Genomic DNA, 24518 nt, shown 5'->3' with positions numbered 1-24518 from the left:
CAGCTGGTGGTATCACGGCCGGGCAGATGTTGACCATGATGGTAGGTGGGCTTCCCTGCAGACCTACGTGGGCAGGGCAGCGCTTGCACAACAAGAACTTGTCCATCGTGGGTCTCATGCAACGTCTGTGCCACTGCGCTGGACTGCCGACAAGGTCATGGATAAGATCAGACCCAAATGCCAGTTGATTAGTCTCTCGCGAGCATAATGACATATTCCCTGGTGCTAAGGCCGAACTTGATCACATCCTTGGGCCTCAGCTCAAGGTATCGTCGGTCTGGCACCTTCTCACCGTTCAGCTCGGTGCCGTTTGCACTCTCCAGATCGATCAGGTACGGCTTGACCCTCCCGATCCTGTCGCCAAACTCGTTCCTCTTCTCCGTGTGCCGGAACTGCACCACCGCGTGCTGCTTGGAGATGCTAGGATGCTCGGCGACCATGTCCACTATTGAGGCCTCCCTCCCCACAAGCCAGCAGCTCCGGGTACCCAGCTCGATCGTGTCCACGACATCGTTGCCTTTGAAAATGAAGAGTTTCCAGTCATCGCGCGCCGGGGGCTTGCGGGCCTCTGGCGGCTCGTGATACTTGAGCGTAATAGTCGTTCCGTCTGCTTGCGTGACCGAGTTGGAGGCAGCAGCGAGCGCACCTGTATTGCCGAAGTTGGGTTTTTCCTTGGGTTTCTCGGGTTCTTCGCCGTTGCTGACTGCGAAGGAGTCCGCCTGCGACGGCAACGGACCAGTTCGTCTGACGACTGGCTGGCTGTCGTCGCGTCCATCCTTGCGTGTGCTCATTTCCTGATGGCGGCTGCTTTCTTTGCGCCCGGTCCCGTCACTGATGTCGGCTTCCAGCGAGCGTGGTCTTCTCCGTCGTCGTCGTCTACGTGACTCTGTGTCTTCAGGCGAGCCCGAGTCCCGTCTTGTTCGCCTATTGTCTCCATCTCGATCTCGCGACCTCTGCCTCGTGGACTGAGGGCTCCTGGAACGCCTCTTGTGAAGGTGGCGGTCTCGATTCCTCTCTGTCGACCTGTCGCGCTTGGTGTGGCGTTCTGGCGAGGCGCGGTCACGGTCGCGATGGCTTCGCTTCCTCGTCCGATCGTAGTCGCTGTACTCGTCGTTGCCCTCGTCAAGTTGATGCTTCGCCCTGTGCGAGTCACCTTGATCATAGATCTTTCCAGAACCCATATTGAAAAAGTTGGCCCAGGACCGGGCGTGTTGGCCCGAAAAGATGTTTGCCGGTCTTGCAGAGTTGAGGGCAGCTCGTACCAGAAATGCAGCCTACGGCCAAATACAACAATAAAGTAACGCCTTTTGCTTGGAGTATTGTTGGGAAAAGAGAAGGATGACTGGAGGGTTGGGCCGGCGGGGAGGTCAGCGGGGGAAAGGGTGTGGTAAATGCTTCGTGTACGCGATACTTGTTGCTTGAAGATCGGCCACGCCAGCTCGCGGGGATCCTAAGGGTTTATCAGATACTACACAGGCCGATCTCAGATGAGATGTTGTCCTGCAAGAAGTTATTTCACTGAGGATATATCATTGGGGGGTTTTTCCATTGGAGACTTTCCAGCGAAGGGTACGTCTACTGGGGATCCCACTTAGGGCCCGTGCAGCAGACCACCTACCCAGGCACCACGCCAGTCAGGCCGTCAGCCAGGCCTGACTCCCAGCTCCCAGCTCCCAGCTCCCAGCTCCCAGGACAGAAGAGAACAGCATAGCACTGTACTGCGCTCGTACTTGACTGCGCAGCCACAGGGAGCCGAAGCACACGACCACCACACTCCCTTTCCTCTCCCGGCTCGAGACGCTCTGTGACCTATCTGACCTCCCTTTCCTCGAGGCTGCCTTCCCTCATCAGGTATGTGAATCGACGTGGTCTCGTCTAATTCACGCTCAACATCTCCTCCAGGCCGGCGACGACAACGCCATCTAGGATTATTCCAGGGGTCCTCTGCCTACCTGCCAGCCCAGCCAATCTCCGTCCGTGGGGCTGCGAAATACGGGCCATCTCCATTTCGTCGTCCATACTCTCGTACAATCAATCCATCAGCGCGCCTGGCCTTTTCCCAGCAGGCAGCACAGCGCCATTGCACTCGGAGGAATTAGACTCTCTCGCCTACGTTACGCACTGGGCCTGGCACGTCGTCGAGGCTTACTTTAGTCCCTCGTCCCGCTACATTGACCCCCGATCGCGACGACGTCCGCAACGCGGCTCAGTCACCGAGCCCAACACCCTCGTCCTCCCCGAAAACCCGCGCCCCGAGCTTGGGCACACTCGTCGCCTTGGCCACCTCACTGCACTCCACGGCTTTGACGGTTCGCGATCGAGTCATTCTGGCCCACGAATTCTGGCCACACCCATACCGCCCAACACACGCACACCATCTCTACACACACCACAATGTCATCGTCTTCGGGTTTGACCAGACGCAGGGGCGGTGGCGGCGGCGTTGCTGCTGAAGGCGAGAGCAGCAACGGTGGCATTCAGCGAAACAACTCCTCAAGCAACTTTGATAGTGCCCCGGAGACGAGCTACGAGAGCAACGAGAATGGCCACAAGATCGCATTCGACCCACGGGACATCAGCGAGAGCACAGAGCGCAGCAAGCAGCCCAAGTTGACTCTGATGGAGGAGGTTCTTCTGCTGGGCCTCAAGGACAAGCAGGTTCGTTCTGTCTCCCCTCTTGTTGGTGGAAATACTGGCGCAAAGGCTCAACCCGATGCGACCGTGCTGTGACTGCGACTTTGTCTGCATCTGCATCTGCGTCTGTGGTGATGCTAATGTCTCGGGCCGGTAGGGGTACCTTTCTTTCTGGAACGACAACATATCGTACGCTCTTCGGGGCTGTATCGTCTTGGAGCTTGCCCTCCGCGGCAGGATTAGCATGCAAAAGGATCCCTCGAGAAGGCGCTTCCCCTTGCCAGACCGTGTCATTGAGGTTGTCGACGATACTTTGACGGGGGAGGTGCTACTAGACGAGGCCCTCAAGATGATGAAGGCAAGCGAGAAGATGAGCGTCAGCTCATGGATCGATCTAATGAGTGGTGCGTAAGCCATTAGGCTCAGGGTCCAGATCTAGATCCCACCCGGGTCCCCCTCTCTTGGTGTCGGGCCGCTGACTTGTGCTCTGGTTGTTGCAGGCGAAACGTGGAACCTCATGAAGATCGGCTACCAACTGAAGCAAGTCCGTGAACGGTTGGCGAAAGGGCTCGTCGACAAGGGCATCTTGCGCACCGAGAAGCGCAACTTCCTGCTCTTCGATATGGCAACGCATCCGGTCGCCGACGGCGGCGCGAAGGAAGAGATCCGGCGGCGCGTCAGGAACGTTCTCACACAGAGAACAGTCGTCCTTCCCGCATCACAGTGGCTCCCCGAAAACCTCGAATTCCGCTACACACGAACAATCGCCATGGTATGCGCTGCTTACGCGGCTAATGTCCTCGAGAATGCGCTGTCCACTCTGGGCCATGAGGCCAGGGAGCGCGCCTTTGCCCAGACGGATGAGCTTCTGGCCGAATACAGCCAGTTTCCGTTTGGGAAGAAGGCTACTGGGAACGGGATTGGCGCTAACCTGCCCCAGGTCATCTCTGAGGTTGGTGTCTGCGGCCCGTAGCTTGTGACTGAGTCCGGTACACTGACAGTTTCTTAGGAGGTCAACAAGGCCAAGGACAAGGAGCTTCAACTTGAGGTTGTGGCTGCCTGCCTCAACGTCTTCACCCGCCTCGACTCTCTCCTGTAATGGGATGAGCGAGGCTTCGCAGACACAATGAATCAGTACAACCCCTAATGACAGTCTTGCTCTGATCCAACATAAAAACGGACCCCTCAAGCACTAGACAATTCGAAGCTATCGAAGCGGCTGGGTTGGCACCTGGAAGAGACTCCATGGACATCAACCGCTCTAGGAACGGCTGCGGAAGAAGGATGGGTGTAAGCGAATGGGTTTTATTCATGCGAACGGCCGGGCGTCCTTTCAACTCAGCGGCACGGGGACATGGAGGAACGACGGCAAAGGGGAGGCTCTAGGGACGCAAAACTAACGAGAATGGCATTGTCGTTATGACCAGAAAACAAAACCCATATTATCCCACTTCGCGGGTGGACCAAAACCAGGAGTTTTCGCAGGCCATCTTTTCTCAAACACTGGCATAATTTTTCAATCACTTCATTTGACACCTTGGCTGATGCTTGCTTGCAAGTGGTTGCTGGACATGATAGTTCTCGTGATTAAGTATGCAATGGCCGACCAGCATCCGTGATCCACTTGTGCCTTTTTTTTCCCCCCCGCAGCTATGCTGTTCACCACCCGTGTGACGCCGTAGTTGTAGAAGCAAGATATGTACAATTCCTCCCCAGTCTATTCCTACCAGTGAGTCGGCGATAGTATGGAAGCTACCAAAACCCCAGTCGCTGCCCGCTCCTCTTTGGCCATTCTACTTTCTCCTGCCAAACCCGCTACCCTCAAAGCCGGGCCGGCTTTTCTTGGCCGGTGACTTGCCACCGCTCTTCTTCTTGCCTCCCTTGCCCGCCTGCTTAGTCTCCTTGCGCTTGCGAATGTTTTCTTCGCGTTTCTGCTGGCGTTGTTTCTGGGCGTGCTGCACGCCCTGGATACGATCGTTCCACTCCTTCTCGCTCTTCTTTTTGGCCTTGTCCTTGCGCTTGACGGCCTTCTTGAGCAGGGACTCGTCATTGTGGACCTTTTCTCCCTCTGCCTTTTTCCTAGCAGCAAGCCACGTCTCCTTCTCTAGGACGTCTTTCCGCTTACTGTCGTCCAGGGCTGCAAGACGCTTCTTTTGAGCCTCGAGTTTCGCGAGTGCCCCCTTGGGATCCATCGGACCCTTCTTCTTGCCGCTCTTGTCCTTCATGTAGCTCAGGTCGTGCGACATTTGTGTCCCGTCGGCAAATGCGACACGTCCGAACGAGAAGTTCAGGTCGTGCTCCGGCGAGCCAAAGCTGAGCATCGGCGAGTTTCGCGCGCTTGCCAGCGCCTCCTCGCGCTTCTTGTCCTCGGCCTCCTTGGCCTGCTGCCGGAGTTCCTTCTTGTGCGCCTTGCGCTCGGCAAGCTTCTTGCGTCGCGACTCGATGAGTTCTTGCCGCGTGCGGATCGGCGTACCGTCAGGTCCATCTGCCTTCCGAGCCGCGCGCAGGGCCGCAATCTTGGCGGCCAGGCGGGCGCGGAGCTCGGTGGTATCGGACGGGATTTTGATTTTTCTGGACTTGTCGGCTGGTGCGTTCTCGCTGGCTATTGACGTTGTGGTGCTTGCGGGCTCAGCGGAGGGCTCGCCGGGTTCGGTCGTGTCGAAGGTAGGAGACGCAGGTGTGGAGACCTGGGATGACGATGTTTGATTTGCGTCCTCGTCGGTCAAGCCCGATACATCGATGGGCCTCATGTCCTTGCGGGTTTGAGACTCCTCCCCTTCTGCTGCTTCCCTCGACTGTCTGACACCATCTGGCACTATCGAGTCATCTTCGTTTCCTGGTGCAGAGACGTCGTCCTCAGCTGCGTCGTCCTCAGCTGCGTCGTCCTCAGCTGCGTCGTCCTTGTTGACGGCTTTCGCAGTCTTTGACTTCTTCTTCTCGGCATTTTTTTCTGTCTTTTTCTGCTTCTTGAGAAGCTTTTTTTCTTGATGCGTTGATAGCTTCGCCGCCTTCGCTTCGTCGCTCGCCTTGACTTCCTCGTTCGCTTCATCATCAACCAACTTCCGCTTTTTGAGACCTTCTCCTGGCGTCTCCTTGCTGATACCTCGCCGTTCTAGGTCTACAGCGTCATCGTCGTCCTGGACACTTCCGTCCTCGCTTGGCTCGAGCTCTTGTGCCTTTCGCTTGTTTCGGATCCGCTCGTCCAAAACCTCCTTGGCGTTCCGGTTCAGCGCGCTGTCAGGATCCAGCTTGCTCCGCTTGGCAGCTCTTGCTTGCTCCTTGGTCTGCTTCTTTCTCTGCCACTGATCCTGTAGTGATGACGTGCGGTGTGAGCGGGGTGGCACAGAGAGAGCATGTGGCCTTGTAGGAGTGGGGTAGGCTGAGGAAAGACATACACTTGTGTCTTCTCCGTAGTATAGCTTGGCTGGAATCAGGGACAGCAGGCTGTCAAAAGCCTCCGAATGGTCGCGCAGGCGATCCTGTAGATTTGTGCGGGTCAGTTGCCATGCGCCCTTGGCCGCGGAACTGGTGAGGTAGCCGAACCTTTAACGATGAGTCCGTCATTTTGTGAGCAAGGCTCTACCGCGCTGATGCTGCCTGAAACAGAGTGGAAGTGTCTCTGAGGACGAGGGTGTGCAGCTGGGGGCAGTCCGTTCTAAGTGGTCATTCTACTCGATGTCGCCTGTTCTGGGAATATGTCCAATCGATCCATGGCGGTTGGAATATTTTTTGGGTGGGGATTCGAAATCTTGGCGCGGTCTTATCTCAGGTTGACGCTCTTATCTCAGATCGACGTGCCCTAGTAGTCTGCCAGCCTAGCTCGAGCCTAGAGTACCTAGGTACCTGTTGAGGACTTGGGAGCCAGGGGTCGATTAGCCGCGCTTGGGCCCGATGGACCCACCCGTCCCGTCCAAAGACACCGGAGGTCTGCGCTGGGATAAGCGCACCCCCAGTCCAAGATCCTGCTGCGGTTTCCTGCTACAAGGGCTGGTACACTTGGTACCTAGGCACATCTGGCATAACTCACCGTGGCGCTTGTGAGCCTAGGAATTGTACCACACTCGAAATCGCAGTGAAAATGGGCAGACTTCCTGAGCAGTGAGACTTTGCACAATGAATACCACTGCCGTTCTAAGGGCCACAGCACTGTCTGCCTTTGCTGAACTACAGACGGAAATGGATGCACCCACACCTCTGCGTGTGGTTTGGCCCTCATATGATGACTTCCTGATTCCAACAAGCTTTTATTGTTTCCGCTCCTCAGCCTTCTTTCCTTCCCATAATCCCAAAGGCTCCCAACGCCGACTCGCAAGCACGATACCCGCGTTGTTGTGTACTTGTTCCAACCAGGCAATACCCACAAAACTCCTAACGCTATGCTGTGGTGCACATCACTCATAAACATCTTTCTTGTTACAGCGTCGACCAGACACTTCTTCCCTTGAATGACATATCCTCTGACTTGTAAGCTCACGATTATACACATCAGACTCCTTAGTCGTCTTGTCAACTGCCTACATGCTCAGCCATACACGAATCTTGATAGGTCCAGGCGGCTGCTCGATTTGTGGGATTCCTCGTCAAGTCCAAGCGGTGGATCATTCTCCTCGTCGCCATCGGGGACGATTTGATCCTCGCTGCCGCCAGATTTGTTCAGTGCCTCAACCTCTGCTAGATCGACCTTTGGCAAGGGCACAAAGACTGGATTGAGCGGTAAAGACTCCATGGCATCCTTTAGACTCTGCCGCTTCCTGAATATTCCAGCAGATGGCTTTGCTTTGAGGGAAGGTGAAAGACTGCCTTTATGCCGCTGCAAGGCCTGAGCACCAATCCGTTGCAAAGGAGTCTGATTCGGAGTATCCGCTGAGGAACGGCCACGTGGTCCTGACTCAAAGCCCTGGGTGCTGGAGGCTGGCGTGGGAAGCCCGAAAGCCATGCGCGTCTTAATTGCGGTTTTGGGCAAGTCTGAGGTGCTCGAGAACTCTTTGATCAAACCGCGTAGTGACTCCTTGGATCTCACCTCTTTCGTGGTAGCTGCTTCAATTGCCAACTTATCTCCAGTGCGGACGGACTCCACTTGGGATCTGACGGGGCTGCCCCGGACAACGTCCTCGTCGTTGGTCTTGTCCGCCTCCGTAGTGCCCGATGATCCTGACGAAGTCGCGTCCTGGAAAATTTGCATTGCTTGATGGCCCCCCGACGCTCTCGATACGTTCCACTCCCCGCTTATGTCAGGCAAGCTCGCGAGTGCCTCATCGATCGAATCATCAGAAAATGCAGTAGTATCGGAGGCTTGCTGATGGGTAGACGATTGTTCAAGAGAGAAGAATCTGCTTTTCCGAGGTGGCTGATTTGCCTCCTCACTTTCTCTTTCATCCTCACAAAGTCGTGCTTTCTTCAGTGGCCTTCCTTCAGTTACCGAGATGCGCCTGGTCGGCCCGGCTGTTCGTCGACGGGTCGACGATAGACTCATGGATGGGTCGAGATCAGAGAGCGTCTGAGAGACAGGTTCTGTTCGGCGACGTTGGATTGAAGTGTATGGGCGAGCCACTGGGGGCCGGCTATCCCCATCGATGTATGGCCTCGGCAGGGGAAACACCCGCGGCGTGAGCCCATTCTGCGTGAGGGCAGCCACTCTCCCGGCATCAAGAGAGAAGCAGTTGCGGTCCATCTCTGCCATGGCGATGCGTCTGTTGTCTTGGAAGTACGCGTCAATGGGCTTACCCAGAGATGGTCTAGCCTGTTGGGCCGCTGTGGCCTTTATGGCTGATGTTCTTGTCGTGTCACTCGTCCCCCTCTTTCCTGGAAGCGGAGCGATGACAATTGGCAACTTGGAAATCGGATCCACATCTCCCAAAGCGATAGCGTTGGCAAGTTCTCGGCTGATTTTGGCGCCAATGTACGGCATTTCCTCGATGTCCAATGTTGATGAAGCAGAAGGCTCGGTCAGGAGGACCAGGTCCTTCTTCTTAGGACAGAAGACACGTTGATACAAGAAAGTCAACTCTGCCTGCTTGTACTGGGCAAGATAGTTCTCTGAGACACGAAACTTGCCGTCAAATTGCAGCATCCGGATCACGCGCTCCGGCGTTTTGTACTTGCGCATCATCCGATACGCTGTCTTGAGCCCCATGTTGTTAATGCCTTCGAGGTAGTCGCAGCCGCTGAAGATGGTCATCTGACGAAACTGATCGTCGGTCCAGCCTGTGAGCGATACTTCACGCACGGCGCAGAAGTCTCTCCGGTTAATCTCGATGCATTGGCCGTGCTGGTCCATCTTGGTGAGCAATCGCTTGGCTCCGAAAACCAACAGGTCAGAGTCTTCTGAGATGATACCGTTTATGAAGCCATGCCGTTCCAGGTAGACAAGTTGAGAGTCAGCCTCGTAGGGAGCAACGACATACGGGACATCTGCTTTCTTCAGCTCCTCAATCAGATGCCTGGCCATTTCCGGGGTGACGTCGATGGCCTTTTGGAGCTCGAGATGGGCCTGCGATGGCTTGCCAGCCTTGATGAGCTCGAGGCCAGCCCTTCGGCTATCCTCGCGACGCTTGGCTCGAGCTGCTTCGGTGTGGGCCTTGCTGGGCAGGAAGTCACCGTCAAAGACCAGGTAAGGGGTGACACCGAAATGTTTGACCATCCTAACGCGATGCATGGCAAAGTCGACATATCTACAGAATGGTCAGAGGGACAGACACAAAGCAATCCAGGGAGGGCAAAGGATGGCATCTTGTCTTACCGGCTGGTGGGCTTCCCCTGTGCCAGCTCTATGGCACAGCTAACAGCGCCTCGATGGAGCCATCCATAAGCATCGACCCCGAGGACCTCACCGGAAAATCTTTTCAGCTCCGTCGGCTTCTGAATGGACTTGAGCAAAGGGAGGAGCCCTGGTGCAGGGATTTAGCGATCTAGGTCTCATTCTGGGGCTGAGAAGGCAGCGATTGATGAGGAAGAAGGTCATGTCATGAGTGCTAGGTACCTTGGATGCCCATTGTCTGCGAGAAGCTTCCTGCCGGCGAGTATACGTGTGGGTGGAGGGCAGGATTGTCGAAGCCAAATCATCAGGAGGCCATGCGTAATGTTGCAGGTGGGCCGAATGTACTGTGCAGTTAGGGTGGAATTGAATGTTGGGCTAGAAGTCGGTCTGGTTCAGCCCACGGCAGGACGGGCGAAAGGGGGAGGGGGAGGACGAGACGCGGTCGAGGCGAGGATGCGTGTGTGTATATGTGCCGATGTTTACTTTGCAACAGGCGCGGCACCAGTTAGAGCCACGGATAAGTGAGAGGGTGCAAGCGGGCAAGACGAGTCGGGCAAGACGAGTCGGGCAAGGGTTGGGCAGGAGGCAGCTCTCGTGGCCCTGGAGGTGATCATACATAGGATCAAAAGACCTCTGCGGCCAAAGTGCAGACGGAAGGAAACCTCACGAGAAGTAATTACTACTAGTCTAGTCCACAGTCCACATCACGTAGCGGGCAGGCGCGTCTGTAGCTCGCGTTCTGGTGGGCCCTACACTACGGGCTGTGGGGCGCCTGCGACAGTGCTTACAGGACTTCCTGTTCCAGTCAAGCCAAGACTTTCCCCAGCAACGGGGCTCCAGGGACGGACCCTAGCTCGAGAACCCTGCTGGTGACCCCTGCACACGGCCGAGATGGAGGGGTGGGAAGGGGAGAGAGAAAAAAAAAAAAGGACGATAGCGTATCTGACCGATATCTACATCTTAGATGGACCTACTACCTACATTTACATCGACTTCGATTTCGATTTCGACAAGCCAACGCCCTTCCTCGCGCGATCCATCTGCTCCAAGTCTCTCCTACCCAAAACTTTTGCCCCAATCCTCAACTCAAAATGCCAAAGTCCCTGGAAAAGACCAGGAAGCGCATTGCCAAAAAGCGGAATGGCAACGTCGTTCTTCATGAGTTCTCCCGCGACACCAAGAAGCTCCACAAAGCTCAAGTCCGTGACGAGCGCCTCGAAAAGCTCGCCGCCGCCAGGAAGAAGCATGATCAGCCCCTGAGTCCGCCACGCCCTGCCCTGCCCTGCCCTGCCCTGCCCTGCCCTGCCCGGCTGACAATCGTGCCCGCTCAGTCCACAGAATCACCTTTTTTCAGAAGGCTGCCCAGGAAAATGAGAGCATACCCTTCGATATGGAAAAGATGCAGGAGTACATCAACCAGTAAGCTATCATGCTTCATATCTCACGGATGGACCCCTGACCACGACACAGATACGTACACCAGCACGACCAAGAGCTTGAGCAGCTCAAGAAATCGCGTCGCCCCGGAAGACCGGCAAGTGTCAAGGAGGACCTTCTCAGCCTGAAGGTCGAGACTCTTAGAAAGGAGCAACAGAACGGATTCTGTATGTTGCGGCAATGCCGTCAGCCCCGTCTCTGCAACGGATGCCAACTAACGCCATTGAAGTTCTCCCAGATCTTTCAAAGCAAAACAACATCGATTTGCTCAATAGATGGGAAGGTGCATGGTCCTTTTTAGCGACCATGTCGTACATTCGCATCTCAGAGGCTGGCACCGTCAAACCGTCCAGCTTCCCACCCAGCAGCCAGTGAGGGCCAGCACCTGGGCTGTTGGATGTCACTTCCTCAACGCCGCTGATGGCGCCGGACTCCGGTCCTTTGGCTCTCTATGCTGTCTTTCCCAGCTGTTAGCCATGATCTGAACCCCCTCAATGAAAGGTCCGTTCAAAAGGGCGACGTCAGCTCAGACTGCCCAGCCTGTGTCGTCCAGCCCCGCGACGCTACAGACGCTATTCAAGCCCTTTTAAGCTTATTACTTGACAGTGCTGCCGAGCCTCAGTAATGTGTCTATTTGGGGTGTGAAGGGCTTCAAAATCAAGTAAAACCTCAATCGGTATTGATTACCGTGTTCAGGGATAGCTGGAAGGGCTTACTCAAAGCGAGAACCACTTTGTTGCCCACAATACCTAGCTGAAGGTCGCCGTCAACTCGTCACATCCCGGGAAGTGCCCTAGCCTGCAGTGCTACAAAGCTCACGCATTTTCGCTCACAACAATACTGGCCCAGGGTACTGCAAGACTTGGTTACTAGTCTATCAAACCCTGTCAGCATGAGATCCGCAGTCAATTGAACTGCAGCCACGAGACCTTAGTGACCACGAAGCCCAGCTTACGCATATCGTCTGAGTTGTGGCCACTCGCCCGCTCACCGCGGCGCTCCTCATCATACCAGACCTCCAGACTTCAGGGTCTTGCTTGTGAGCGTGCAACATTACATTACGACATGGCAAAGGTCTTTCGTCCCCTTTTTGCCGTCTTCGACTTCCTCAGCCCCTGCTTCCGTCCCAAATCCACACCAATGGAATTGGCTGGAAGCTACAAGTATCTCGTGTGATGGCTGGTCTCCCTCGAATGAGAAGACGTTTATGCTACAAACTAAGCCAATTTCGAAACTCCGTGGCCACGTCGATATCTGTGGCTCGCGGGACAATATGGCGGGAAATTGGCGGCCTCTAAATATGCCAATTATGTCATGACTTTCTGTTTATGTTTGTGTAGTCTGCTATGACTAGCACATGTATCGGAAGACGAGACGTCAAAGGAGGACCAAAATCCACGAACAGGAATCTGCGTGTCAGGGCCATGAAAAGCTCTTTGCTTAAAGTCAAAATAGTTCCATATCATCGGCGTCTCAATTTGCAATCTTGAACACATCACATCAGGTCACATCATGAGATCTCTGCACAATAATCCTGCAAAATCAGACCCCATCAGATTGTTACAAAAGCTCTGACTGGCAAGTCTAATGGACCTGTCTACAAGGATGACAGAGATTGAACTCTTCAGAAGCAATTTTGCAGCTATGTGACACGCATAAAACCCTGTACTCTCTTTCGAGGCAAGGAGACGGTCATAATTTCTGAAGATGCTTGCGCAGATGAGCAGCCAAGTGGTGTACTTGGAAGCTATGGGACCGTAGACACATGCCGCATGAGACGGCAAGCCGGTTCTGAGTGTGCAAGGACAGCGAGGTGACGGCCAGAAGGCCCTCATGAAGAGCCTCGGCACGAATGACCCAAGTCGACGTGGGTAGCCACCAGTAATGCTTTTCCGGGAGGATCTCTGATAATGGGGAAAGGGAAGCGCTCGCATTGACCGTACGTTGTGGTTCGGACTCAAGGGGGACACTTGGGATGAACATGTACAGCTCGCAAGGTTGCCAAACTTGTTTGAATAAAGAACGCATAGACATGGGTGTATGATATAGTCAAGTATCCCATAATATGCCATGCCTCATCTAATAGGGTTGGCCCATAGTTAACTATTACATTGTAGACTATTCCATTGGAATGTTGTACTGGCTAAGTAGTTGTGCTGAAGACCAAGCCACATGTCGTGCAAATTAGTATAAATAAGCCTTGTTTCCTGCGGCGCCCTTGATACTTCTGAAGGGCCTATTATCAATTTCATTGCATGCAGTGGTTTCCTTGTTGATTTAAACAGTGTCGCCTTGGTATTCTGATGCCGCGCTCTTTACAAGCTCAAAATGCGACCAAACTTCAATGATAGAGACTGAGTAGAGAACTTGACTAGCAGTGACTAGGTACCAAGGCACCTAGGTAGTTTCTAGATTCTCTGCCACGGGCTTAGTCATCACCAATTGGCAGGGGCCTACTGATTCTGGCCCGTGCTGGTCCATGCTGGCCCATGCTTAGGTAGTCAAAAAAAGCTACCAGCCCAGATCCACCTTGCCTAGCATCATCGTCAGAAGCTCATTCTTGTCCCTCATCCCAGCTCTTTTAATGAAAATTTGATCTCCTCAATCACATCCTGTGTTGCGTGCTTTGACATTCAGCTTCGGCAGCCTCTAAGCAGTCTTCCTTCTTTTCAACACCACTTCAGTTCTCCCCCCTAACCACACAACATGTTCCCCGCACGATCTCTGGCGCGCGCTGCGCCCAGGACCGCGGCGCGCCTGTCTTCCGTCGCCAGACCTGCCACCGCCATACACAGTGCCCTGCTGCGCAATCAATACAGAACCTCCAGGTCACAGGTCTCGGCTTTTTCGACTTCTCTGTTCCGACGAGCCGCCTCTGGCGCGGACAGTGAGCTGAGCGCAAAGCTGAACAGCGAGATCCAATTCGAGACCGAGATGAAGGAGAACGAGCCGCAACCAGTCAGCATCAAGGACTTCCTTGATAACAGCCCATTCGAGATCCAAGACACCCCTGGTGTGCAGAACGTCGTTCTCACCCGCACATACAACAACGAGAAGTAAGATGCTCGCTTGTTGTGCACTGGCTATCCCGCGCCGATTCTAACACATCAGGCTTGCAGGATCACCGTGACCTTCTCCATTGCCGACATCGCCAACATGGAGAACGAGATGTTTGATGAGGACTCCGCGTTGGGCGATGAGGAGGCTCGCTCCCAGGAGAACCCCGAGGACATGGACGAAGCCGAGAGTGGTAACGAGCCCAACGTCACATGTCGCCTCAACATCGTCGTCGAGAAGCCAGGCAAGGGCGCCCTAAACATCGAGGCCATCGCCCAGGACGCCAGCATCATTGTCGAAAACATGTACTACTACAACGATCCGGCCATCGCGCACTCGGCAAGCCCCGAGGCCGAGCACAAGAGCCGCGACATCTACCCTGGCCCGCCGTTCGGCACCCTGGACGAGGACCTGCAGCTCCTGATGGAGGGATTCCTGGACGAGCGTGGAATCAACTCCACCCTGGCCGTGTTTGTACCTGACTACATGGATGTCAAGGAGCAGCGGGAGTATCTGGCATGGCTAAACAACGTCAAGGGTTTCGTGGATGCGTGAGGACTCATTCGAGCTGGGCATGGCTTCCTGAGCGCCTGGATAACGACGGACGACCGACTGTAGTCGTCTTGAAACGGATTTCCACTCTAAATTATGAGATTATGTATTATAAGCAGTGGCTTGGGGCAAGGATATTACTTCACATTCGCCGCATTACATACCCCCCGCCCCCAGGGAAAAAAAATTGAAAATGAACAGGAAGCGTTGATCAAGTCTTCTCGAGCAGCACTTGATATATTACAGGTCTGGCACTCGCGGGTGATGGTGTTTCCATTTGGGCCATGAACGCGACGTGACATATATTTGTAGAGGGGTTGTTTGGTTGAGCAGGAGCTACAATAGCAACAACACATCCTTGGGCCAAATTCACAGAGAGACGACAACCCCGTTTGATACATGCTTTCTTAGTCATTTATCTGATATGTCTATGCTGGGCGTCCTGCCCTAACCTTGCTATGCCCCCGGTTGCTCTGCAGATGCTATTTTCTAGGTGGTCAGTCCAAAGGTGGTCGGCCTCCTGACTCGCACGGACCACGGCGGTCTCTGCGACTTTGTAAGTGCCTGCCCTCTATTCTCATGTCTTATGCCCGTGACTCGCCCGAAATGCACGCATGTAGTCTATAGTGCAGACCGACGCCGGGGAGAGGTGCAGCAGGACGCGCCTTGGGAAGACTTCGCCGCAGCGTGTCACCCGGTCATCTCAGTTATAGCGCGCTCTTACGCCGGGTCCTTTTCCAACGCCTCCAGCTCCTTGAGGACGGATACCTTGGTCCCAATCTTTTTCATCTGTGTGTCCTCTAGCTTCTCACCCCCGGCCAGACGCATCTCGAGATCTTCGATCGCCCGAATCTTCTTCTGCAGGCCCCTCATCTTCTTGGCGTTAGGATTCTGAGCCACGTTCGCGCCAGTTTCATCCCCTCGTGCCGGGCCTTGTTCGACCGTCTCTTGCGGCTGATCCCGCCCAGAGGGAGTGTGGTCCCGGAGCCCGTTGCCGCGAATGTTCTCGTTGTTACGTTGCGTGTTGCTGCGGCTACGGCCCTGGCCATTCTGAGGATGGCGCGAGCGGCTCCTTGAGCTCCCGTGATGCTGGCCCCCGCGGCGTTCACCCCTTCGAGTCTCGCCCCCGGATCCACTGCCGTACTCCTGTGACGGAGGGGCTAACCCACCCTCGTTGCCACCCGATGGCTTTCCCTCCGCGTCCTTGGCCTTCTTGTTCCCACGCTTCTTCTTGTTCTTCAAAGCTGTCTTGGACAAGTTCTCGTCGGCCCCAACGACCTCGGCGCCGGGAACGGATGGACGTGCGTGAGCTGCTCCCGGGACCTGGGCCGGCTCCGCGAACTCGGCGCCAGGAACCTGACGACGAGATCGCCCGAACCCGTTCACGCTGGCGGAAGGAGCGCCGTTGCCCATAACATGAGCGGCCCCGCCTTCATCCTCGCGCTTGAAATGTAACGGCGTCAAAGTGCCTCGCGCGCCCGGGGGCCGGTAGGCACCAACGGGCTTCGATGGTGTCTTGACTGTGCCGAGGTAGGCAACCGCAGACTCGTGGGGCGTCGGGACCGGGTTGAGTGGGTCCACGTTCTGGGGCAGCTGGTCGGCCGGCTGAGGCCGCCACATGACGTTGTAAAGCTCGACCATCTCCTCAGTGTACATGATGGCTCCACCAACATGCCACAGTTTTACACCGTTGTCCACACGCAAGCGCGGCGAGGTCGTTGCAGTCATAATGTAGACGCTGTCAGGGCTCCACTGGCAAACACTAGGGTTGCCACTTTCGATGGTGCAGACCTTGCGATGATCCTTTTCGAGGTCGTACACATCGATCTGACCCGCGAGATTACCGAATCCAGCAACCAAGACAAAACGCCCGGTAGGAGAGAAGATGATGGTATTCCTAGGACCCATTGGGAAGGAATGGGTCGCAACGCCTCGGTGGTTGAAAATAGTGGTCTTGGCGGGCATGTACCCGTAAATCACACCGAACTCCCTCCCATTGGGAGACCAAGACACATCATGAATTGGGCCCTCCTTGTCCAGGGTGACACGGGCGTCGAAAGAGCCGTTGGCGCTCAGCAAGTACATTGTGGTCTCTCCGTAGTAGCTCTTGTTCGACTTGTCAACGTCCGTTTGGGCCAGCACAATCAAGCTGGAGCCCTGCTGGTTCCACTTGAGCTGGACCTTGTCTCCCTTGAAAAAAGTCTTCTGGGAGATGGGGTTCGCGAATTGGGGAACATTGAAGACTTTGACGGCAGCGGGTTGGCCCTGTCATCGTTACCGAGAGTCAGCGCAATCACACAGCAAGAAAGAGTGCAAGAATTAGGGGGCGGGCTGCTTACCTTTCTCTCCGGCACAAAGACTGCCAGGTTGTGGGTGGATCCGGGAGCGAGAGCAAAGTCTGTCACACCCTCGACCCTCAGCTTGTTCCAGACGGTTTTGAGGTCGTTGCTGTCGTAGAATTGGACTTCGTTGGTGACGATGCGGGCGCAATACTTCTCATCGGCCGTATACTGGAGGTTCCATCCATTTTGTGACTTTTGCACAAATTGTCCAAGCGGCTGCTTGGCCACCTCATCGGGAGAGGATTCGATGGTGCGCCAAATTTTCAAATTCTTGGCGGCATCGCCAGCCTCGTCCTTGGAAGGTCGTTCCCAGGTGGCAATGAAGGTGCCTCGGGGGGAAAAGCCCAGCTCGTAGACGGCGGTCAGGGGAAGTGAGGCCAAGACCTGGCCGGCGGAGGTGTCAACAACGCTTACGCCCTCATTAGAGGCCCAGGCGAAGTACCGGCCGCAGGGAGAGTATATGCAGCAGCGCAGGTTCCCTTCGGGCTTGACAAACCCAGGAAGAGGAGCGTAGGCAGGCGCGGCATCGAAGACGCCGATTGCCTTTTGGGTCCGATAGGCGAACTGCAACGGACTGGCCATGACTAGTTAAAGTCACAGGTGATCGTGAAGCAGGGAGGATGGATGGATGAGGAACGGTCGGGTCGGTACTGTTCAACTGGTTTTCGATTACGGTAGGGGTGGAGTCCCGTCGATTCCCTGATTTCTTCGCGTGGATGTCCCTTGTCGAGAAGCCCGGCGGGTTGGCGGAAAAAAACGCTGGATTGGACGGTGTGCAGACAGCCGATGAGTCGAAGGCTCGAGTAACAGAGAGGAGCAGAACTGGAGGCTTAGAGGCGGTTGGCAATGCTTTGACCTTGACCGGGCGTGTATCCTTCTGCGTGACTTGTTGAGCCAAGAGTGCGCCGGTGACTGAGGAGGCGAGACGAGGAGCGTCAGTGACTGTTGACGACAGAGCGGATGGAAGCCTTCAAGTCAGGTTGATGCACACGACCTGGTCCAAGAGATGCGGGCTCTAGTGACGGCCTCTCTGGCAAGCAGTGTTCTCCGCTGGCAAAGTTGATGCTGGGCGTCGAAGACGATGACAGGCCGAAGGAGAGCTGCGCAGCGTGGGAGGTCGAGGCGGCGGCGGCGGCGGCGGCGGCGAGACGAGGCGGGCTGGGGGTGACGGCTTGGGGACAAAGAAGCTACCTACCTAGGATGGTGGCTGAAATGGACCACACACAGGAGGGCAGGGGAGAATGAAAACCAGGTGAAAGAAGAAAATGCTAAGGAAAGCACCCGCGGAGGGACAATTGGCAGCGCGGCAGGGTGCGGTGGGCGAGTGTCTTGGACCTTGCTTGGGCTGGGGAAAGGAAGGGAAGGGGAAAAGGGAGGACAGGAAGAGAGGTGAGGCGAGGCAGGCGAGGCAGAGGCAGAGTTGCAGCCGTGCCCGTGCTTGTTGTTTTGACTCGCCAAGTTTTTTTTTTCCCTTTTCTATTTTTTCTCTCTCTTTCTCTGCTGGCGCCGTGGACAGGTACCTGGATGGCTAGGCTGGGCTGGGCTGGCCGCCCTGCTGCTCGCCCTGCTGCTCTGGCACTCCGGGTAGGGACCAACCTGGGCACAGTCAGCACGCCTGGGGCCCTCGGGCACCTGCCTGGGCGGTCTTGGACCCCTACCTGGACTACTAGGTAGGTACTGGGGTAAAGGCAGAGGCTGCTCGTCACCTGGGCAAGGTCATCTGTTAGTCTTGGCCGTAAGCATATATGCCCGCACTAACAACCCAGCCCGGCTTCTGTCTAACCTAGTGCTGTTTCGGTATCCGGCCCAAGGTCCCAACATCTCAGGACCGTGTGTCAGGCCTTCGAGCAATCCTCAATCAGGCATGGCTCCCGCATGAAATGCCGTACGCCGTGCATACCCTGGTACCTGGGTACTTATCTAGTCACAGTCTGTCTACGTAGACTATATAGATATTCAACTGGTCATCACAAGCATACAAAGGTAGCCAGTCTATACACAGGACCTGTCTGAACCGTTTCTTCAGGACTATGAGACCTTTAGAAATAACTGCCCTGCCACCTGGGGCCGACCCATTCACCATTTTCTTACGTACTTCTCTTTAAATCGCCGTGGTGTCTGGACATTGACCGCGGGGCATCATCTTCCACACACACACACACACACACACACACACACCCCCCCAGTTTCCCACTCGGCCGAGACCAATACCCGGCTCAGAAACCCATGCGTGGCCCAGCATTCCTCAGCGACATGCATGCTCAGCCTCGTCCCTTAGGCTGCTGTATATGTGCGCATACACACCCACTTGCGTCGGAGTCAGAAGAACTTGACCGGGACCACTCTCCGGGTGGTCAGGCGTGTTTGTACTACTCTGTTAAGCGTGGATGGTGATGATCCGCTCATCAACAGTGCCTTTCCGAAAATACTGGGCAGAAGTCGACCTTGGTATGCCTTTTCATGAGGATAGTTAAGTTTCACCGCCCTTTCTCCTAGGCTTCTTCGATGTAAGCCCACCGCGACAAAGCTTGTTACCCGTCCAGGCTCATCGCCTAGGGCGATCAATTGCTTTGCAGCCTCGGCGCCAGTTTAGATGCCATGAGATACTCGGGGAAGTTTGCCTGCAGCTGGAGTCGGCTGAGGGACGAGATTGTTCCAAATTCATATGTTCAAGAGGAAACATTGAGTCTTCGATTGGGGCACGTGGACTCCAGTAGTGTGTACATTAGTCTGGCTGCTTCAGCGACGTCCTCCACAAGCTCACCTCTAAATCTGAAATGCGCATCTATTCCCAGAAGACTTACCTCTAATGTATGACTCTTCACAATTGCGAGCAGCGGGACGACTTGACGAGTCCGGCCATCATGCTGGCTATTGGGGAGGAGATCAGCATTACAAATATGCATGTCATGACCGTGGCTACTTCCTTACTCTCGGCGACGGGGATATCGGTGTTAAATGATAGGCTTTCTGATTAATTATAGCTCATGCATTTGACAAAATTCCTCAAGAGCGAATGAATTCCCTCTCCGACCAAGACCGCAGCAGTCACTCGACAGTAGGGACTCGGTGTGGGGCTGGGTTACCTGGCCAGTCCATGATGTCAACTCATGGTTAGAATAGCTTTCTGGTGTCATGATTACCAACACATGGTTGATCCGAGTAAATTGGGATTATCAGGTAGAAGTAAGTGATAACTCGCACTGTTGCTCGAAAGAGAAAACCCCACCGGCAACGACATTTCCTTTCTCGATAAGCGGAATTTTTCACGGGAGGTTTGATCTGGGAAAACCCTCCTGACCTTGAATCAGCCATGGTCCTCAGCCTTCCCAATTCATATTCAAATTTAGCCTCCGAGGTTTTATCCCTTTGTTGTTAGTTTTTTGGTTTGCCAAGCACACACTTCGTTTAGTCCTCCTACACAATATGAGCGACCTGATCGATTTGAGAACCTCCAAAAGATTGCCCCTGCTCTACCTAGACTGAGAAGGCTCTGTACAGAGCGATGTTATGTCCAAAAGGATTCAATATTAGTATTTGCCTCATCTGTATAAAACATACCCGGGAAAGTCCACCTTACGCTGACAGAAAACGAAATCTATGTTAACAAAAACACACAGTGTTGTGATAAGTACTAATGTTTACGAGTCGATATATCCGCACATATCTTGTCGCCTGATTTAGTAGTGAATAAGGGGTCAGTGAATAAGGGGATCAGTCACGTGGGGGTCGTACCGTTTTAAATAGGGTGCCCTGGGGCACTTCTACCCTCAGAACCACAACCAAGCCCACTTCGAATACAAACAATCGCTTATTTGCCAGACCCAGTCTTCCCTACCACACCTGACCTCTGAAACTCATTGTAGCAGGCCTTGCTGCTGCTTTCTTTTCCTTTTTGACACAGTATCGTTTTGATCTTATGGGTGAGAGTACAGGCAGACAGCAAGTTTTGTGCAGAATTTTGGACACGATTATCGAGCAGCCCAAAGCAAGCCGAAGTGAGTGCCCTAAAGTCAATATAGATGTTCAGGTCAAGTCACTTTTATATGGCGCATGTTTAAGCTACCTACGCAGTTTAGCCGACCATTCTTGCTTCAAATGGTCAAAATCCCAAGGGACCGTACGGATTTGGTTGTGGACATCAGGTAGGTCACAATAGCTTGGAATTTCTTGCCCAGGCCTCGCACAAATTATGTTTGAATGAGGGTGCTACACTTCTAAGCCTCGCCTGCAGCGCAGCCATCATATGACGCAGAATTCATCTGGAAGTAGCAAGCTTTTGCATTGATTAGTCTACAGCCAATCATTCAGGACGAATGCTTGCCACTGGGAACCAAAGAAAACCCATGAATCTCGCAAGCCAAGGCATACCAGTCATTTTCCTAACCACATACCCACTGAGCACGCTACATGCCACTCCTACCCTCTTAGACTTCCATGCACAGCGCACTTTACTTGTATTACAACGGCTCGAAACATGACGAAGCAGTATGCCCTTCGATAGGTATTTCTGAATATGATGAACACCAGCAAAACATTACTCTCTGATACGACTCAACACGAAATGTATTACATGAAAGTGTGATAGCGAGTAGTATCTGTATTAGAAACTGAGGCATTATGTAGGTCCCAGTAGCCGACACATATTTCGGTTCACCATGGGCTGCACAAGGTATCAAATCTGGCTTGTCACCGTCTGAAGTGGCCGGACCTTTGTGGTTTTGTATCCAGTCCGAGTAGTCTGGCCCCGTCCGTTCCCCGAGGCTGGACGCGGATACTGATACTGGAGACCCTCAACCCGGGTTCGAGGACCTCGCGGGCTTGTTGTGCGATGGTATTTGTATTTTGTCTGGATGGAGGAGCAGTGGAGCACTATGAATAATTGAAACTGCAGGAGAACACCAAGACCGGGCAGGAAGACCAAAATATGAGGTAGGCCAGGGACATGCGAAAGCGCTTTACAGCTCAAAAATGGGCTCAGTGGACAGGCGCTCGCCCGCCTTCCATGTTTAGCCTTCCAAGGCGAGTCTCGTATTAGGAATGTTGTTTGACCGGGTTCCCGGTGTGCTCACCCAAGCTGTCGCACGCATTCGGCTGCTCGTCCGTCTCGCATCTGTATGACTTTGTGCGGTGTAAGCTCGGCTTGACTCACGCAATTCACCACCACAAATAATGCTGAATGTTGGGTATTGTAAAATATAATTGCGTCTGTATCGGCACCAGGAAGGTAGAAGAGAGCTGATTTCTTGTCTAGCATTGGCAATGCAGCCTGGATGTATGCTAAGCGCCCATCACCAGTCACCCGAACGGTGGATACTTGTGTGTATAAGACCTGTATGTATGTATAAGTGTATGTATATATGTGTGCTTGAGTGTGTCTGTATCTGGCCTTGTTCCACCAGTTCTTGGTAAAAGTGACGCCGACAAATGACGGTCTACAGAGAACAACGCCGCCCCCGATCCAGAGAGCCATGCAACCTCGAATAAAGTGAGCGTGAAGAGCTTTCGTCCACTCAGAACAGCCTGTGGCCAAGCGACCGAGGCTCGCCCCAAGTGACACCAGGAAAGAAGGTTTCACCCTGATTAAAAGTCGTGCCGTACGCCTGGTCAAGACACAATGCCATCCATGTTCCACTCAGCCTTCTGTGCTCGCCTAAGGACCTCCTGGCCTTTCTCGGTCAGCTCGGGCTGGCCGCCGTTCCCCGTCACCTGTTTGAAGAAGACCGGCTTGAAATCCTCCCCCTTCTTTTCCCTTTCCCTGGCCTTCTCGCGTTGCGCTTCTTCCAGATCCTGCTTGATGGTTGTCGCCTTGGAAAATTGCTTGCTGACAATGGCATCTGTCACCCCACTCCAGAGCTTCAGCGACTCGTGAGGGAGCTGCTGTTCCATGGGCGGGAGACACTTGGGTGCCACGCTGAGAGGTTCAATGTCTATAATCGTTGTTCTTGCCTCTGGAGGGTGAGAATCCTGCACGTATTTGGTCAGTACGAACTGTTGACAACCTTGGCAAAAGTCTGGAAACTTACAAAGGGCTTCGGGCCTAGCGTGAATTGAATCTTCTCCTTCCATGCACCGTGTAACCTTACCACAATGTCCTCTTCAGGCACATCCTTTATCTTGGTCTTGTTGTCGTTGTCGGGGTCGTATTTGAAGACAATTCCATCCATTTTGTTGGTCGAGCCTCTCAGCCATCCCTCGTCATAGTAGTTGAGTATTGCCTTCAGCTTTGTCTGCGGGCAGGTGACATAGGCCATGTCTCCCACGCTCACGCTGAGGGCCCCACGGAGGAGACCGCCCAGATGAGCTGCGGGGTGTTTCAACTGGTATGTCTCATTGTTCCTTCTTTCTAAAGTAATGAAAATGCCTAGGTTGTGCTCTCCCGGGCTGACTTTGATGGACGTGCCGGTGAACTTGGCACTGATCTGGTCAAACCCACAGGCATGAAGACCCTTGTCGGGGCAGTCGACATAAAAGGCACTGACTGGAGGATGGTGGGATGTCTGCTCCGTCAAATATGAGATGCGCACTACCGGGGCTGTTGGGTCCTTAGCCGTCTGTGGAACCGATACGGTAGAGGCTGCTCGTGAGCCACCTGAGCCGAGTCCGGCAAGCTTGCCAGACTTCAGGCTGGAGGCACCACTGCCAGGGATACTGCCGCCGGCGGCGGCGTCCTTGGTCTTGATCCTCGGGGCGTTGTCTTCGGCCTCCCAATTGCACTGCACAACGTGAACTGATCAGTGACATGTTGTGGAGAGCAAATAAGGGGTACGTACCCTGAAGAACTCGCCGAGGCAAGAATTGTATGGTTTGCATGGCTTTCCTTTTGCATACTTCAGATCCTTTGTAAACCAGAAGCGTAGAGCTTCCAACATGCGATCGACGGGTTCGTCGGAGGTGCCGATGGCTATGAATGCATTGGGCGCATCGAGATAGTTCCAGTACTCGAGGTTGGGCGTGGGCTCCAAAAGTTGGGAGGGCAGAGAGAAGCGAACAGAGGCGAGATCGGCAACACCGATGAACCTGCACGGTTGAAAGTCAGCATCGTCAACGCAACACCACAATGTCTGCCTAGCATCGCATCGCGGCAGCACCACGGTCAAGCCTCGGACAGCGGGTGGTGGTCCGCGCAACCACAATCCTGGCTGGGGTCGGGGACCTGATGTGGTATTGCGAGGTCTTGCACCCCGTGCCAAACGAGATATGCGCAGGTGGAGCGGCGGCGGCGAGCGAGATGAATGGATGGCGGTGGGCGGGTGGACAAGACACTCACTTCTTCAGGATGCCAATAAAGATGCGTAGCTTGGAGCTGTCGCTGTGGTTTTCCTCTGTATCAGGGGCTATCGTCGGAGGAGCAGCAGATGCTGACATCTTGGAGGGCAGGAGGGGCGGCGAGACAGCGGAACAAAGGGGCAGAGGCCCGGTTTGCAAGGACGAGCCGTCTCTCCTGTGATGACGGCTGCGGTTCCGGGGTGATAGATGGCAACGACTAGGTGAATGTTACGATCAGAGATGGGGGGCGAAGCGCCTGCTGGCTCCGTGGAAGGTGGCTGGACCTTGGTAGGTGTTAGGGACCGGCGGTGTTGCAGACAGATTCGCAAGTCGTTTCAGTCTGGACAGGAGGAATATGTGATGAAGGGGGAGTCTGCGCAAGGCGAGCCGAGACGAGGCCAGACCGCAGCGTAGCAGAATGCGCAATCGGGGGGCCCGATAAGATAAGCAGCTCGGGCCTGAATAGCATC

The 24518-nt window shown here is 54.5% G+C and overlaps 8 protein-coding genes across 8 annotated transcripts; 3 read left to right on the top strand and 5 right to left on the bottom strand.

Annotated features, from left to right (window-relative positions):
- Positions 1-188: 188 nt before the first annotated feature.
- Positions 189-1181, bottom strand: J7T55_004139 (uncharacterized protein; the record flags this gene model as incomplete). The annotated part of the gene is made up of 1 exon (XM_053144820.1): positions 189-1181. One exon carries the CDS (start codon positions 1179-1181, stop codon positions 189-191), a length of 993 nt encoding a protein of 330 aa, XP_052992639.1.
- A 1213-nt stretch (positions 1182-2394) lies between these two features.
- J7T55_004138 (uncharacterized protein) lies at positions 2395-3733 on the top strand (the record flags this gene model as incomplete). The annotated part of the gene is made up of 4 exons (XM_053144819.1): positions 2395-2658; positions 2792-3038; positions 3135-3586; positions 3644-3733. The coding sequence occupies 4 exons, from the start codon at positions 2395-2397 to the stop codon at positions 3731-3733; spliced, it is 1053 nt and encodes a 350-aa protein (XP_052992638.1).
- Positions 3734-4427: 694 nt separating this feature from the next.
- Positions 4428-6198, bottom strand: J7T55_004137 (uncharacterized protein; the record flags this gene model as incomplete). The annotated part of the gene is made up of 3 exons (XM_053144818.1): positions 4428-5942; positions 6030-6113; positions 6178-6198. 3 exons carry the CDS (start codon positions 6196-6198, stop codon positions 4428-4430), a joined length of 1620 nt encoding a protein of 539 aa, XP_052992637.1.
- Positions 6199-7156: 958 nt separating this feature from the next.
- On the bottom strand, positions 7157-9626 carry J7T55_004136 (exonuclease 1; the record flags this gene model as incomplete). The annotated part of the gene is made up of 3 exons (XM_053144817.1): positions 7157-9305; positions 9374-9521; positions 9614-9626. 3 exons carry the CDS (start codon positions 9624-9626, stop codon positions 7157-7159), a joined length of 2310 nt encoding a protein of 769 aa, XP_052992636.1.
- Positions 9627-10482: 856 nt separating this feature from the next.
- Positions 10483-11203, top strand: J7T55_004135 (uncharacterized protein; the record flags this gene model as incomplete). The annotated part of the gene is made up of 4 exons (XM_053144816.1): positions 10483-10651; positions 10723-10810; positions 10862-10995; positions 11067-11203. The coding sequence occupies 4 exons, from the start codon at positions 10483-10485 to the stop codon at positions 11201-11203; spliced, it is 528 nt and encodes a 175-aa protein (XP_052992635.1).
- A 2331-nt stretch (positions 11204-13534) lies between these two features.
- On the top strand, positions 13535-14440 carry J7T55_004134 (mitochondrial glycoprotein; the record flags this gene model as incomplete). Its single annotated transcript, XM_053144815.1, has 2 exons — positions 13535-13884; positions 13948-14440. 2 exons carry the CDS (start codon positions 13535-13537, stop codon positions 14438-14440), a joined length of 843 nt encoding a protein of 280 aa, XP_052992634.1.
- A 717-nt stretch (positions 14441-15157) lies between these two features.
- J7T55_004133 (uncharacterized protein) lies at positions 15158-17361 on the bottom strand (the record flags this gene model as incomplete). Its single annotated transcript, XM_053144814.1, has 2 exons — positions 15158-16702; positions 16777-17361. 2 exons carry the CDS (start codon positions 17359-17361, stop codon positions 15158-15160), a joined length of 2130 nt encoding a protein of 709 aa, XP_052992633.1.
- A 5025-nt stretch (positions 17362-22386) lies between these two features.
- J7T55_004132 (uncharacterized protein) lies at positions 22387-24147 on the bottom strand (the record flags this gene model as incomplete). The annotated part of the gene is made up of 4 exons (XM_053144812.1): positions 22387-22746; positions 22806-23495; positions 23553-23799; positions 24050-24147. The coding sequence occupies 4 exons, from the start codon at positions 24145-24147 to the stop codon at positions 22387-22389; spliced, it is 1395 nt and encodes a 464-aa protein (XP_052992632.1).
- Between the last annotated feature and the right edge of the window lie 371 nt (positions 24148-24518).

The sequence above is a fragment of the Diaporthe amygdali genome (assembly GCF_026229845.1).
Source record: "Diaporthe amygdali strain CAA958 chromosome Unknown NODE_18_length_871485_cov_64_394520, whole genome shotgun sequence".
NCBI classification, from domain to species: Eukaryota; Fungi; Ascomycota; class Sordariomycetes; order Diaporthales; family Diaporthaceae; genus Diaporthe; species Diaporthe amygdali.
This window is presented reverse-complemented; position numbering and strand designations above follow the sequence as displayed.